The 14,606-nt window shown below is 40.8% G+C and overlaps 1 protein-coding gene across 10 annotated transcripts in view; it reads right to left on the bottom strand.

Moving 5' to 3' along the window:
- The window catches only part of ZC3H13 (zinc finger CCCH-type containing 13), a 55,896-nt gene that overhangs the window by 1,872 nt on the left and 39,418 nt on the right, over positions 1–14,606 (bottom strand). For 9 of the 10 annotated variants that reach the window (XM_078384065.1, XM_078384225.1, XM_078384156.1 and 6 more), the window contains 8 exons: positions 13,643–13,825; positions 9,973–10,441; positions 9,786–9,889; positions 8,174–9,172; positions 6,392–6,892; positions 5,951–6,103; positions 3,769–3,969; positions 869–1,032 (listed from right to left, as the gene is read on the bottom strand). In XM_078384065.1, the coding sequence (XP_078240191.1) occupies positions 869–1,032; positions 3,769–3,969; positions 5,951–6,103; positions 6,392–6,892; positions 8,174–9,172; positions 9,786–9,889; positions 9,973–10,441; positions 13,643–13,825 (2,774 nt within the window). The remainder of the gene's footprint in view (positions 1–868; positions 1,033–3,768; positions 3,970–5,950; positions 6,104–6,391; positions 6,893–8,173; positions 9,173–9,785; positions 9,890–9,972; positions 10,442–13,642; positions 13,826–14,606) is intronic. The other variant, XM_073002595.2, reaches the window with a different exon arrangement.

Here is a 14,606-nt window from a genome sequence, read left to right as displayed (position 1 = left end):
GAGAAAAGGTGCCTGAGGGGGAACATGATTCAGATGTATAAAATTATGCAGGGGATGGATAAAGTGGATAGAGGGAAGCTCTTTTCCTCTCACACAATACCAGAACTAGGAGACATCCACTCAAATTGAGTGTTGGGAGAGTAAGAACAGGCAAAAGAAAATATTTCTTTACCCAGCGTATTGTTGTCTGTGGAACTCCTTGCCATAGGATGTGGTGATGGCATCTGGCCTTTAAAAGGGGATTGGACAGATTTCTGGAGGAAAAGTCCACCACAGGTTACAACTCATGATGGGGGTGTAGAATCTCTAGGCTTAAAAGGAAGGTACCTCAAAATGCCAGATGCAGGAGAGGGATATCAGGAGTGAGGTATCTAGTTGTCTCATGTGCTCCCAGAGACATCTGGTGGGGCCACTGTGAGATACAGGAAGCTGGTCTAGATGGGTCCTTGGCCTGAGCCAGCAGGGGTCTTCCTATGTTCATTCCCAGTAGAAGTAATTTTTGATGATTAAAGATGTCCTCCTCCCATTCTGTTGCTGCTGCGGCTTCCAAACAATCATAGGATGGAAGGAGGAGGTGTTTGATTTCTGAAATATTACTCTTGCTAATGACATCATCAGCCTTATGCAGCTGCTGAATGTTACATCAGAAGACAAATGTTTCTTAGACAATGAACAGACAGAACCTATTACAGTGGATGTTTGACTTATGGCTTATGAAATATGTTCCAGCTGTGCAGCTGGAGAACTCAACAGGACCTTGTCTTCAAAATAAGAGATAAAGCCAAGTTGCTTTAGATTTATTCCAAGTTGGGTTAGGTTTATTCAGACAGGTATTTCTTTTCTGTAGTGGCATGTAACATACACTTGCCTTTTCATTTTTCACCAGCTGTTTACGAATTGCAGAATCTCTTCTAAAGCACAGCGCTTTGCAACAAGGTCCAAGATTGCACAACAGTCCAGCTCGCTCTTCTTTTCGCAGTAGGGCAGCCATATTCAGGGCTCCAAATTCATGTTCAAAAAGTTTCTCTGCATCTACAAAGCAACAGCGCATCTAAAGATTATGAATTTCCCCTCGAAATGGTGAAGACATTATACAGCAATGCTGGCACTTTACAGAGTAGCCACCGGGAATCAAAGTTGGATGAAAGTACTAGTCTACAGAGTAACATACTGTAAGCAAGAAGCAATGAGTACCCAATCCTCAAGAAATTCCACAACTTTCTACAGCAGGTTGCAGGCTGTATGTGCAGAGGTTAGAATCTAGTCTCTGTACAGATTCCATTCCATCTGCAAATGGACACTATTTCCTTTTAGCCAGAGATCCCCCAAAAGCAGCCTGAAGTCTCATACGCCTGTTGTGAATTGGAGGTGTGAAGCAACACAATATACTTCCAAAGAAACCATAGAGAGAATTGTTCGTTTTTAAAAAGAAAATAAAAATGTCTGCAACAGCAGTCAAGTTTTAGCCTGGAAGCTGAAGCAGAGACAGAGAAAGTTACTGCAATTTTTCTCTCTACAGGAGCAAAGAAATCAAGCCAACTCTTGCACTTAAGCAGAAAAATCATCAGGTTAAGACTAATCACCAAGGAAAAGTGATTAAGATAGAAGCATTTAATCAAACCTTTTCTGCCTGCTTAAGCTGACCAGAAGCATTCAGCCCGATCTCTATATCACTCCCACACAAAACAAAAAGCAACAAAAATGAACTTTACACAACACAAAAAGAAACTTCAAGTAGGCTTAGCAATAATTTCCAGGTTACTGTTTTGCTAAGAAAAGACTTTGTTCTAAGGGCAACAATTTCAATAGCTGATGAGAGCAGCTGTAAAACCACAGGTGATGAAACATCTGCTTTTATTTGATGACTTTATTTTGTCAATTGTGTCAGGTTTTCATTCCTACTACTGTAAACCCAAAATATACAACAAAAAATCTGTCAACAATTACTTGTGCTTGTTGACTTTGGTTTCATGTGGAGTGCAGAAATATGTTAAATTAGCTGTTCCTGTTATGGAACCACCCTCCATTGAGCTTTGCAGAAACTCTGGATTGTTCAGGAGCTATTATAAGACTTCCTTGTTTAAGCTAACTTCTGACCTGAGCTAAACAAGCAAAGTAAAATCTGACTTTTGTATTTCAATACTTTTAAAACAAAATGCAATGCATATACACAATGGAATAGGAAGTAAAACACATCTGTTTTCCAAGAATAATTGGAACTATTTATCCCGAAGGCAAAAATTCACACACAAAAAATCAACTTAAATATGTAGAGATAAAATAAAAGATCTAAATTGTTGAAAACAGCAAATTGCACCTGTACATTAACATTTATTTTTTCATGTACAGAGAACCAGTGTGGTCTAATGCAGCGGTCCCCAACCTTTTTAGCCCCGCGGACCAGCTGGGAAAGGTGGGGCACCCTCCTGCACTCGTGCGCATGGGCAAAGGGTGGCACAGTGCTCGTGCGGGTGCCCTTGCATGCAGGCACAAGGGGCTATGCAGGGGAGGAGGTCTCTCTCCGTGGCCCAGTCTGGCTCAGGCCACGGACTGGCACCAGGCCGCAGACCGGGGCTGGGGACCTCTGGTCTAATGGATAAAATGATGGACTAGGATTCAGGAGAGATAGGTTCAAATCCCCACTCAGCCATGGAAACTCACTAGAGTGTGGCACTAGTAAAACTACTCCTTAAGTATCTCAACAGAAAATACTATTAGGGTCACTGTAAGTTGGTTGCAACTTGACGGCATGTAACATGTATCAGGATTATGCATACAAGTTCTGTACAAGCAGTGAAGTCTTGGATTCTGCATACACCCAGTTTCCCATTAGCACTCACCATCTTATGACTCAACACACCAATTGGAGCACTATTCCCTTCCCTCTTTTTGAGAGAGCCATAGTGCAATAATTGAGCATATATATGTGTGTGTAGCAAGCTTTCCAGTTATAATGTACTGTACATTTAAATGGAGGCAGGGGGCCTGAAAAGAAAGCCTAACTGTGTGCAGAGTTTCTGGGGAGCAGTATATGTAAGCCATCCCTCAGCCAACAATGCATATTAGAGGACATGGGAAGAGAAACCATATTTAATTACTAAGAAGGCTTTACCAAAATTTATATCATATGTTTAGAGGTTTCTACAGCCCATCACAGCTTTGTGTGACCAAGAAACAGAATGCAGGGTAAATCCACGAAGAGTCACAATGCTGCAGAGACCAAGCCTGATTCTTAACTAGTGAGGTTATTGCAGCAAGCAATATATTTGCTCCACCCACCCACCCTTTAGTGTCGCCTACTGGGAAAATCAAGAGCTGCATTTTATTTTTTATAGAGAGGACATGTCCCACCCTTCATCATGTGACCAGGCTCTCACAAGAAATCTGGACAGGAACACAAAAGACCAATATTCTGCTGGCATTTGCAACGACTGCGTAGGCTGACATGGCTAACTGATGGACGTTCAAGGGTACGTATCAGGTGTGTGATCTGGCCGCGAGTAGGCATGTGACAAACACATGACCAATAACTGATTGACAGCCATGGCAACTTACACAATCCCTCTGCAAACACCAATGGGATCTCTCTAATATATATTTCTTTACACATTGTTGTACTACTAGCAGAGTTACAAGCAGGTATTTCATACAGTTAATCTGACACAGCTTCTAAAGTATGGTGCGTGAGTAACAACAAAACAAAGCCAAATGCAATCCTTAAATCTTTTCTAATATATTTACAGGTAGTATTGGGAATGGACAAATTACCTTTAGGTTTCTCCAAAGTTCTCTGGCATGTTTCTTTGATTTTGCTGAAAAGTGGAGGGCCAGCCAGCTGCTTGGAAATGCCAACTCTCAACATAACAGCACCTGGAGTAAATTTTAAAAGAGCAGCTCCAGGCTCTCGGGGCTCCTTGGGCTGCTTGGGCATAAGGCTAGACCAGTCCACATCAATTACATCCACGGGATCTGTAAACACATAAAAGAAGACATCACCACTTTGTTCAAGGAAACAGTCAGAGAGAGCACAACTCAGCAGGCAGCCTTTAATCAATGACTACAGAATGGATATTATATAAATGGTTAAGAATCTGATATACAGAATTCCCCCAGCACCTGTTCCTAAATTAACCACAAGGTGTTTGCTCATTGGAAATACAGCACTGCATGGGGGGGGGAGAGAGAAAGGAGCAATATTTGTGTTTCTTCCTTGATGAGAAGGAAGGAGAGAGTTAAATTGTGTCAGAAGCAGCATGAAGGTGACATGTTGATAACAGGTGTAGGAATGCAGGAAGCACGGTGCATGATAGCAGCAAACACGTTAAACGGTGGTAGAACACTCTCCCTTCCCTGGCTATTAAGCTTATCTGTGAGAAGAAAGAAAGAGATCCTTCAGCAGTTCCTTTAACTACTGAAGTTTAAACTACTGACTTGAAAAAAACCATAAAGTGCCCAGATAGGAACTGCATCATGGCCTCTCTTCTCTCTCTGAATCATGTGGTCACTGTGTAAAAAGTGTTTCCCAGCTGTGAGAGACAGCAAAACCTAATTCAAAGGATAGAAATGAAGGGTACTTTTAAAAACACAATTCAAAATCAAAGATGGGGCTAATATATGGGCTTAAACTCTTCCTCAATGTCAAAAATTTGGGACTATCACAAATCTACTTGACTAAATGAATTCTAAGATACCTTTTCATTTAGAATAAGGCATTTCCCTTGAAAATTCAGACTGTGAAATGAATCGAACTATAATTCAGTGTTTCTAATTTAAAGACACATGTCCTCTTCATGGAACAGCTGGAAAATTATAAATATTTCTGGTAAGACAGCACATGGCCTTAAATTTAAAGATATCAGAACTGAAGTTGCTAGACACATTTATAACAGTTAGCAATTCAATTATAAAAAACAGATGCTATCTGCATGCTTTTTGTAAGGAGAGATACCAAAATCTCCTCTAAATGAAAAGATGCTACAGTTAATTTCATTAAGTATAATGACTGCATCCTTCTACTTTCTCAGTTCAAACAAAGTTTGTTCCCCTTGAAAGAAAACAGAAAACATATTCATCATGACACCTTATCAACTGTTTTTCCTGCAGAGATTAAAAGAAGGATAATGATGCTGTCCACATGGAAAGGCTGACTAAAATGAATCCTTATCAAACCGTTCCTTGATGTGATGCACTCAGGACTCTGATTCACCTTTATGGAATAACTGCATTCTAATTATCCTCCACATTGTACTCTGCTGCCTTCCTGTGAACTGAAGATAACCATTTTCAAAGGCTATATTACTGGAGCATAATTTCTTTCAGGTTTTATGAGGCTGATGAAGCTTTGAGTGCAACCTTAGGAGCACACTGTGTGCAAGGACCAGCCTATCTAAGTACAGAGAGACTCACTGCCAGGTTGGCCATCAGGAGACAAACTGATCATAGGCATTACGTATGGTATACTTGTGATCTGTATTGATAGAAGAGCTACCCTCTTCAATAAAATAACAGATCTCCATGTATACATTTTAAAACACTGCCTTCATTCTTAAAACTCCGCCTTAAAATGGGAAATCTGGCCAGGTTCGGGTCAACAGGCTAGAACCTACCCTCTTCCTTCTTTGCCAGTTCCCCACTGAGCCCAGCTCTGGTGTGAATATCCTGGTTTTGCAAAACATGTTATGCAATCATCATGCTTACAAATCAAGATCTTTTATTTATTCTGTTCTAATTTAATTTTTTTTAAGATTCCCAGAGATCAGAATGCAAAGATTCAGGACCTACCAAATTTCCTTCCCTTTCCACACATATGCAATCTACGGAGTCATCTAGAGTTAACATTTGTTGATAATGATGGAAGAGAAGTTCAAAGTTCTCAGAAGCTGTATGATGTTCTTTTTGTGCACAAACCTGAAACAGCAACAGTAACAAAAAAGGGATCTACCATGCTTACCTGGCATCTTCTCCTCATCCTGCTGATCCTCCCGCTTTTCAGCATCGCCTGCCAAAATTTCATCCAGTTCATCATCACTGATTGGCTCATATTCTCCAGCACCAGATCCCATGGACTGTATGTCATCTATTTTGGCTTCATCATCTCCACCTACTGGAAAAAAAAGAAGTGGGGAAATGGATTTATTTCTACTTTTCCAAGCTTGAGGTTGACTCAGCCGTCCCTCCTTCCAAAGTCAGTAAACTGAGTACCCAGCGTGTGGATGTGTACTGTATAGCCTGCATAACTAAACTGTAAACCACCCAAACAGTGCTTTAAGTGTTATGGGGTGGTATATAAGCAGCACACTTTGCTTGGCTTTAAACAGCAAAAAAAAACAAAACAAAAAAAACCCTAACTACTGTATATTCCCATATCTCAACCCACCACCCAATATTTCACCTTCTGTGTTTTCAGCTTTTTCAGCTTCAATTCCATCTTCAAAGCCTTGCAAGAGTCCCAAATCTTTTTCCACTCTTTCTTTCTCTAGGGAGGTTGAGTCCAGGCAGATGGCCTCAAAGTCTTGATGCTCTTTGCTTGGCTTTGGTTCACTGTGCTTGGGTAACTCCGTCTGAGAGGAAATACTGAGGCCCCTGTCTCTTTCAGGGTTCTCAGGAAGCAGCCGCTCTTTTTCACGGTCCATATCTCTCCGTTTTTCCCTCTGCCTGTCCCATTCTCGAATTCTGTCCCGCTCTCTGCTCCTCAACCAATCTTTAGCTGTATCTCGCTCCCAATCTCTTGGCCTCCCGTCTCGCCTTTCTCGGTCCCGTTCACGATCATGTTCATGTCTGTCTCTGTCCAGCCCTCGTTCCCTGCTGTCAAAGGATCCAGATCTGGAGTGACCTTGGCGATCTGATTCAGGAGAACTTCGCCTCGAACTGTGACTTCTTGAATCTTGTCGATCTGGACAAAGTATTGAGACAGTGTATTGTGATGTTTCACATGGAAGACATGGCTGACTGGATGGAAATAGACTAACACGGTTTAACTCTTTTAAGCTTCTGTTCAAAAGTTAAGAACAAGTCCTTCCTACGAACATCAAATTCTATGTTGGCTGTTACGATCACAAGTTAATTAACTGTGGTCACTGCCCACAAAATGAGTCATGGCCATGTGCCATCACTTATTGCCCTTCCCTCCCTCATTTCTAACTTGGCTTCAGTGCTAATATTTTTGTTTATTCAAACATTTTCTTGTGACACAAGAGCTGGGAAAGCATTATTTAAATACTGCTTCATAAACCACAACACAATCCCATGTGCCACAGAACAGTGCCAGCAAAACTTACATATATTTTCTTTTTCATTTCTCCTCTCATCCATTTCCATCCCTGTTTATTTGTTCATTAACTTTCTTCTCTTTCTTTCCCCACTTCATCTTTCTCTCTCTCCTTTCCTCCTTAGTTATACTACTTCTATCCTCTCCCATGACACCAACAAAAGATTTTGTCAAAGCCTTATTACTGCATATTCAGGGTCAATATTAAAAGCATACAAACTTCACTATTTTGTTCCCAACTGCGGTATCTCCAACCTCCACCCAGGCAGCAAATTAAGCTTTTAAAATAAACTTCCACTCACATTAACAGAATCTTTAAGAAGAAACACATTATTGAGGCATAAAGATTGGGCTGAACGGACAGGCCCATGTGGTTCCCCACCACTGCTCTAATTATGTTTTCTGATTCATAATTTAGTTTTTTTGTTTTTAACATGCCTTTTTATGAATAATATTGTCTTTGTGGCTCCCTGAGCATGAAGGCACACTGTCAGTGACAACAATAAGTAGATCCACAGCTAATCTACCTGTGAAGGCATACAGCTCAGCAGGTTGAAGACTGGGGATGGTACCCAACAAGCATACAAACAAAAGGCCACATTTTCCTTGTACTCTCATCACAGTACAAACCTGCAGCCACCTACTCCCTAGGGGTAGGGATATGGTCTGGAACGGTTAGGGAAACAATAGCTAAAAACCTGCTGCTCAGCATATTAAGTCATAACTGCAGGAGGTCTATTGAATCAATGGAACTTTCAAAGGCGCTAACCCCACAAATCCACACTGAGTCAATGGGCCTACTCTAGCTGGGACTGATTATGCTAAGCAAGTGGATTTCAGTGGGAGGCTGCAGTGAATACAAAGAAGAGACACTGACACAAACATAGCAAGTCAACTGGAATTTACCTGAAGAGGTGCTGCGACTAGGAACACCTCGTTTTAGCTGATCAATTCTTGATTTCCGCTCCCCAGACATTTCTAGACACCTTCTCTCTCTGTCACTGGAGCTGCTATGCAAGATCTTCTTCAAACCCATCTGGTCATCTCCACTGCGGTGGGCAGAGTCATTGGAAGGTGATCGGAGTCTACTGGAAGTATGGCTTCGATTGCTGCAAAGACTGCTGCTACGTTTCTGTTCAGCAGGCTTGATGTGGGGAGTATCTTCTACAACATGTAAAGTTTCCACAGTTTCAGCCCTTGTGCGATGACTAGTTCTATGGGATTCCTCAGAACTTCTTTCCACAGGAGGTTCTCCACGCTCCGGAACATCTTCATCTGACCAGTCACTAAAAGTCGTATCTTCTCTTTTGGGGGCAACTTCTACTACCACTGACTTCTCAGGTACAACTTCTACCAACTCCTCTCTTGCAGTTACTGGGGGTGTCCTTGGGCCTTTCTTCTTTTTCTGGTGCACTCCACTGTCTTCTTCAGAAGCCTCAGAATCTCCTTTGGATCTCTTCCTTTTCTTCTCTGTGTTTTTCTTTTTCTGACCTTTTTTGGGAGAAAAAACTTGGGTTTTCTCTATAGTCGACTCAGTGACATAGCGCTCTAGTACAACATCCTCTTCCTTCTTTTTCTTGGTGGCCTTCTTCTGCACTTTAGTTTTTTTCTTGTCTTCATGTACATGATCGGCAGCCTCACGGTCTTCTGAAACCCGATTACTTACAGTCTCCTGGGCCCTGGCCCTTGAACTTTCATTGAGCTCCCGCGGCTCTCGTGGTTTGTCCCCTGAAGTCCCTCGCTCTTTGAAGTCACTTTCTTCATAATGCCTAGAGCTGTCCTTTCTCTCTGGTTTTCGGTCACTGTCTTTCCATCGACTCTGCTTATCTTCCGAAAGATGCGCAGGGCTCAGTGATCGTGATTCTTGAGGTCGGACAACCTGACTTAGTAACCTCCGCTTCTCATCTATAAACGATGAAACACGTATCATGACATTTCATTTTCAAATAGGACCTTACATCTGGCTAAACTGCTTAAGATGCAGCTGATTGGCTTGCATGGACCAAACAATTACATCATGGAAGGAACAAGGTGTTCCATTTCCATATATACATTTCACAACCTCCATGACAACCATGCTCCCCCCACGCCCCAATTTTCCTGCCCCACCTCCTCCAGGTGCTGCCTCTGAATGGATGCCCACTGGCAGAGGCAGGGCTGGGAAGCGGCAAACACTTCGTTCAGTTAAAGTATGAACTGGCATGAACTGCCAGTTCAGTAGTTCATGCCCATCTCTAGTTACAACTACAGTAAAAAAAAATAAATGGCACTCATGTGGCAGTGGGCAAGAGACAGACTGCTGGAAACAGAACAGACTAACATGTGCAGTGCAAAATAAATATTTAAGGAGTAACTATTCACAAAAAAAAAAACCATGAGAACAGCACAAAATAAAACAAAGTTAAAACGGGAGAAGCCTTATTCTGATAAACCAAACTGTCTTTTTCTATTTCAGCCAGTAAAATGATGAATTATTTCTAACCTCTCTTGCAGTACACAGACCCAGTGCTTCACTTACTTTGATCATCTCCACTGTTGTAGGCATCACTGTCAGGAGAAAGCTCCCGGCGACGCTTAGGTGACTTATGTGGACTGGGGCTACTTTCATTTCTGTGCCGTTTCCTACATGGAATCAAAAGTATGGAATCAATCCCTATGCACTTTAGTTTCGTTTATTTATTTGTTTATTTTTACAATTAACGTACTTTGATTTCCTCTCTTCACGGCTGTCTCTCGTGGTTCTTTCCTCCCGGACATCTTCTCTCTTGTCCCTGCGTTCTTCTCTTCCTCTTTCTTTGTCCTCCCACTCTCTTGGGCGTTCTCTTTCTTTATCTCGTGCTCGCTCTCTTTCCCGTTCTCGTTCACGCTCTCTTTCTCTTTCTCTTTCACGCTCCCTTTCCCGTTCTCGCTCCCTCTCCCTCTCCCTCTCCCTGTCTCTGTCATGGTCCCTATCTCTTTCTCGTTCTCTATCTTTGTCCCTCTCTCTCTCTCGTTCACGGGCACGATCACGTTCACGTTCCGCCTCTCTCTCCCTTTCTCGTTCTCTCTCCCGGTCTCTAGTTCTTTCATCTCTTCTGTCTTCACTTCTATCTACCCTCCGTTCATCTATCCTTTCATCACGTTCAAGGTCATCGTTTCTCCCTTGGTGTCGCACTGGTGAGCTTGGCCTCTGATCTGAAAAAATAAACAAATTTCATTGCCATATAAAAAAATGAAAAAAAAAATTATAATCCAGTCCATTATCAAATGTTTGTAAACACTCATTTATTTCCATTTCGCATTACTGCAATGGGTTTACTTGCACAAACCGTGCAAATTAACACACATGGTAGAAGTTTTCAGTATAAATCTCCGGCATCTCCAGTTTAACAGAATGTCAAGCAATACCTGACAGGGAAAACCTTCAGCTTGAGACTCTGGAGAGGTGCTGCTAGTGCAAATGCACAAACCAGTCTGATGTGGTGTAAGTCATATAAAGCTATGCTATATAAACTCAGTGAAGGAATTCTTTGTGTCCCAACTACTTAAAGAAACCATGTGTAGAAAAATCTCAATATTCTGGGGTGAGTCACAAGATCTCAACAAACCTTAGTTAACATCAGCAGTGTGTTGTAAAGGAAAAGGAGATCAATATTAAGGAGGAAAAAATCTACCTTAATTGATTGTCACAGCTGATGAATGGTATTTGACAGGTTATCAAAGAGAAAAAGAAAAAAGCCAGAAAGTCCTTGTACACAATCTGAAGACAAGGATGGGTCTTATACTCAAGTCAGAGGTGTACATTTCAGATTCCGCCTCTGGTGCCTTTATTCTGCTTAATTAATATTGTGAACCACTTAAGAGAACTTTGGACAAAACATGGGTAAGAATCTACTACATGTTGTAGCCGCTATGTGCCGCTAACATTTTTTCTATAATATGGTTATCTTATGAATTAAAGCTCTTCAAAAAGTCTTGTCATTAACAAACACAAGGCTATGACTTCATTTAGAGAGTCGGACCATTTCATCTTACATCTTTCTCTTTTTCTTGAACATCACTTTGTTTACAAGGGAAATCAATGAGAAGGTCTTATAAGTTACTGCAATTTTGACATCTTTCTCTGGGACTGGAATGCATATTTAAAAATTTCAGTCTCTGGCCTATTGTTTTGCTTTCTGTATGTTACCATATTCCTCTTTGGATTTCTGTAGATGCGGTCCCTGTGGACTGAAAAACGTTCTACTGGTATCCCATATACTGTACTCTTGGTGATTTATTTCTTCCAACTCCTTTGAGGGCAGTTTTCACATTTTTAGAACTGAAGATTCTTCACCATAGGATTCTTTTTTGAGCAAATATATCATCCTTGCTCTTTTTCTGTACAGTTTTTAGCACATTGCTTCCATCTTTTTATTTTATTTTATACTAATCAGACAATACATTCCAAAGTGATATTTCAGCATCTCTAGCCGTGGTTTAAATTTCCTTTTGATTTCCTGCATCTTATGAAACAAATCTTCTTTTGTTATCCTCTTCTATTTTTGCAAGGATAATTATAATGCTCTTTGTCTTTAAGTGCAAACTGACAACATATAGGTTTCTAATGGTACTCTTGTCATGTTTATTTTTCTTTCCTCTCTGTTATTAAATCAAGTTTCCAGTTACCTTGGAGATGATCCAAAATACACTGACAGAATTTAATACTGACCATATCAGTTGGGACTCTCACTCAAGATTGAAATATCTGGCAAAATGCCATCAACAAAGCCACTGGAAAATTGAATATTAAAAAAATCAAGGATACACAAAGGAAGAGGGAATTGAGAAAGTAAAAATGTAACATCTCAATAGTCCAATGAGTTCAGCCAGGATCACCTACCCTGCTCCCACTGCTTCACTATCTTCCAGGCTTGCATTGAGCTACTCAGTAACCTTTGTGTCCTTCAACATGCTACTGGTCAAGATTAACTGTTCATTTTCTTTCTTCTCTAAATGGTAAATCTGATGGAAATGGTTTTCTTCAAAAATGAAGGATGAATTATACATACGTATACTAATAGTTTGCTCTTCTCAAATAGCTGACTAAGTGCCTTCCAATATGGGAGTCTCCTCTTGCAGCTCTACACTGTGTTTCATTTTGCATTTTCTCATCGTACAAATTTCAAGGCAAAATATTCAGGACCAGTTTGCCATTGCCTTCTTTCGTGCAGTACTAACAAGAGTTAAATTGAGCATCTCTAATATTGTCTATGAAAGATCATTTGGCACTGTTACCTTCCACTATTGCTGCAAATTAAGTCTAGTTCAGCTATTAAAAACGACCACTGTATCCCATAGAAGAAGAATCATCACCTGTGTTCTGGAACATAAATGACATTCCTCAGTTGATGTAAAAAACCCTGCTCCTCATTCCAGATCAAAGGGATGAAGGGGGTAGTGGAGTTTATTCCCATCACAAACAGCACCTCATCATGACAGTTAAGGACTGTGTGGAGGGAGAAACTGAATGTGTTACAATTCCCTAGGGGTAAAACCCCACCAGACTCAAAGGTAGGTTTTGCCTCAAAGTGCAACATGACTTCCCTCTATCACAGTGTATGCCAATGGTTACCCCCAATTTTCTCTCTGCCATTGGTGGCTGTAGCCAGACAATTGAGGATGGTTAGACGGAGCTTATAACAGTCCTGTTATATCACCTCCACTGGCTGCTGGCCAAGTCAAAATGGAGGTTATCACTGATAAAACCCTATACAGGTTCAGGCTATCTGAAGGACTTCATCTACTTGCAAGTCTTTCTCATAAACTTACTGCCTTTACAGACATGTTTTAGCAACAATGTGAGAGACAGCATTTTCAGTGGCTACTCTCAGGCTGCGAAACCCTCTTCCATAGGATAGGTTGCCCCCTCTCCTTCTTATTCTTCTGTAGCAGTGAAAGACTTTTCTCTTCAGTTGAGGTGCTGGCTAGTGGTTGCAGCAGAGCTGCAGAAAATTTATAATAGGGGATGCGGCGCTTCTCTTTGAAACTGTGATTTCTGTGTGCCTTTTGTTGTTGACTTTGTTTTTAATTTTAGAAGTCTTTGAACATTATTATGTTATGAAACAAAAATTTCATAAAATTTTTAATATTTCAATTTATGTATGTGTTGCCACCGCCGCATGCCTGCCTCCAGTTATGTATGCCACTTTGGATCTCTGAATTAAAAGAAAGGCAGGACATAGATGAAATTAAACGAAATTAAATGAAGGAATTGGGAGTCATGCCAGAGTGTGATAGATGGGAACGGGATTTTACAAATAAGATTCAATGTATGTCACTATATCTGTCAGACCCAGCATGCCACCAAAAACTAAACATTCCAACTGCTGAGCTAGTGGCTAAAACAGTTCTTACCCCTCTCTCTGTTGTCTCGCTTGTCCCTTTCTCCATGTCTCCTTTCAAAGGAAGAATCTCTTGCATGATCTCGACTTTCATAGCGATCCCTCTCGGGATAACTGCTCCTTGAGTCCCAGCTGTCATGGTAGCTGCTGCTAGTGTTGTGGCTGTCGACCTGAGATCCCCTTGTGGCTCGACTACCTAAAAAATATATATGCAGAAAACATGGAAGGATCTCTGCTACCCCAATTAATGTTGCAGAGCTACTAAAAATAATATAATATAGAAGTTTGCTACAGAGAGAAGACCAAACTGTTCATATTCAGAGAAAGAACTAGATATACTCATTATTGTTCAAAATAGTAAGCTAATATGATACCCTTATATACACTATAACTTATCTGTAAAGTGATAAATTTGCCATAAAAGAAACAACTATAAGGAAAAAAAGCTGGAAAGTACTGGAAGTTAGTCTCTCTTCCCTGTTAAGCACTCTCTTCCCTGTTAACAGCCTTCTGCAGATTAGGCAAAAAAAATCTGAAGTACAGAATACTGCCCACAGAGAATTACAAGAACATAATGATAGGAGCCTGTAGAATCATTAGTTCAACTAAGATGAACTCTGTAAAATGAGAGAGATTCATAGATTTCCCATAGTAATGGCAAAGATAGAGACAGACAAGACATTTAACAGTTCTCTCAGCAGCTGCACTGAAAGACAATAAATGAACACAATCAGTGGTGATGCAGAAAAATGCTAAAACATTAATTCTCTTAACAACAAATATCAAAAAGGAAGAAATCCACCTGATTTTTATATTCCCATTATGCCTCTACTCCTTAGAATAGCTTTTAGGCTGTCACACATCAAACAGGATGGCAGCTAAAGCTGGGTCTGTCATAAAAGGAAGGAGTCGATTCAGTTTTAAAAATATAGTAGGATTCCCCCTCTCTGCGAGATCAGTATCTGCTGATTCATTTA

Source organism: Pogona vitticeps, chromosome 1 (assembly GCF_051106095.1).
Source record: "Pogona vitticeps strain Pit_001003342236 chromosome 1, PviZW2.1, whole genome shotgun sequence".
In the NCBI taxonomy this organism is placed as follows: domain Eukaryota; kingdom Metazoa; phylum Chordata; class Lepidosauria; order Squamata; family Agamidae; genus Pogona; species Pogona vitticeps.
The sequence above is the reverse complement of the archived record's forward strand: the minus strand, read 5'-3'. Positions and strand labels throughout refer to the sequence as shown.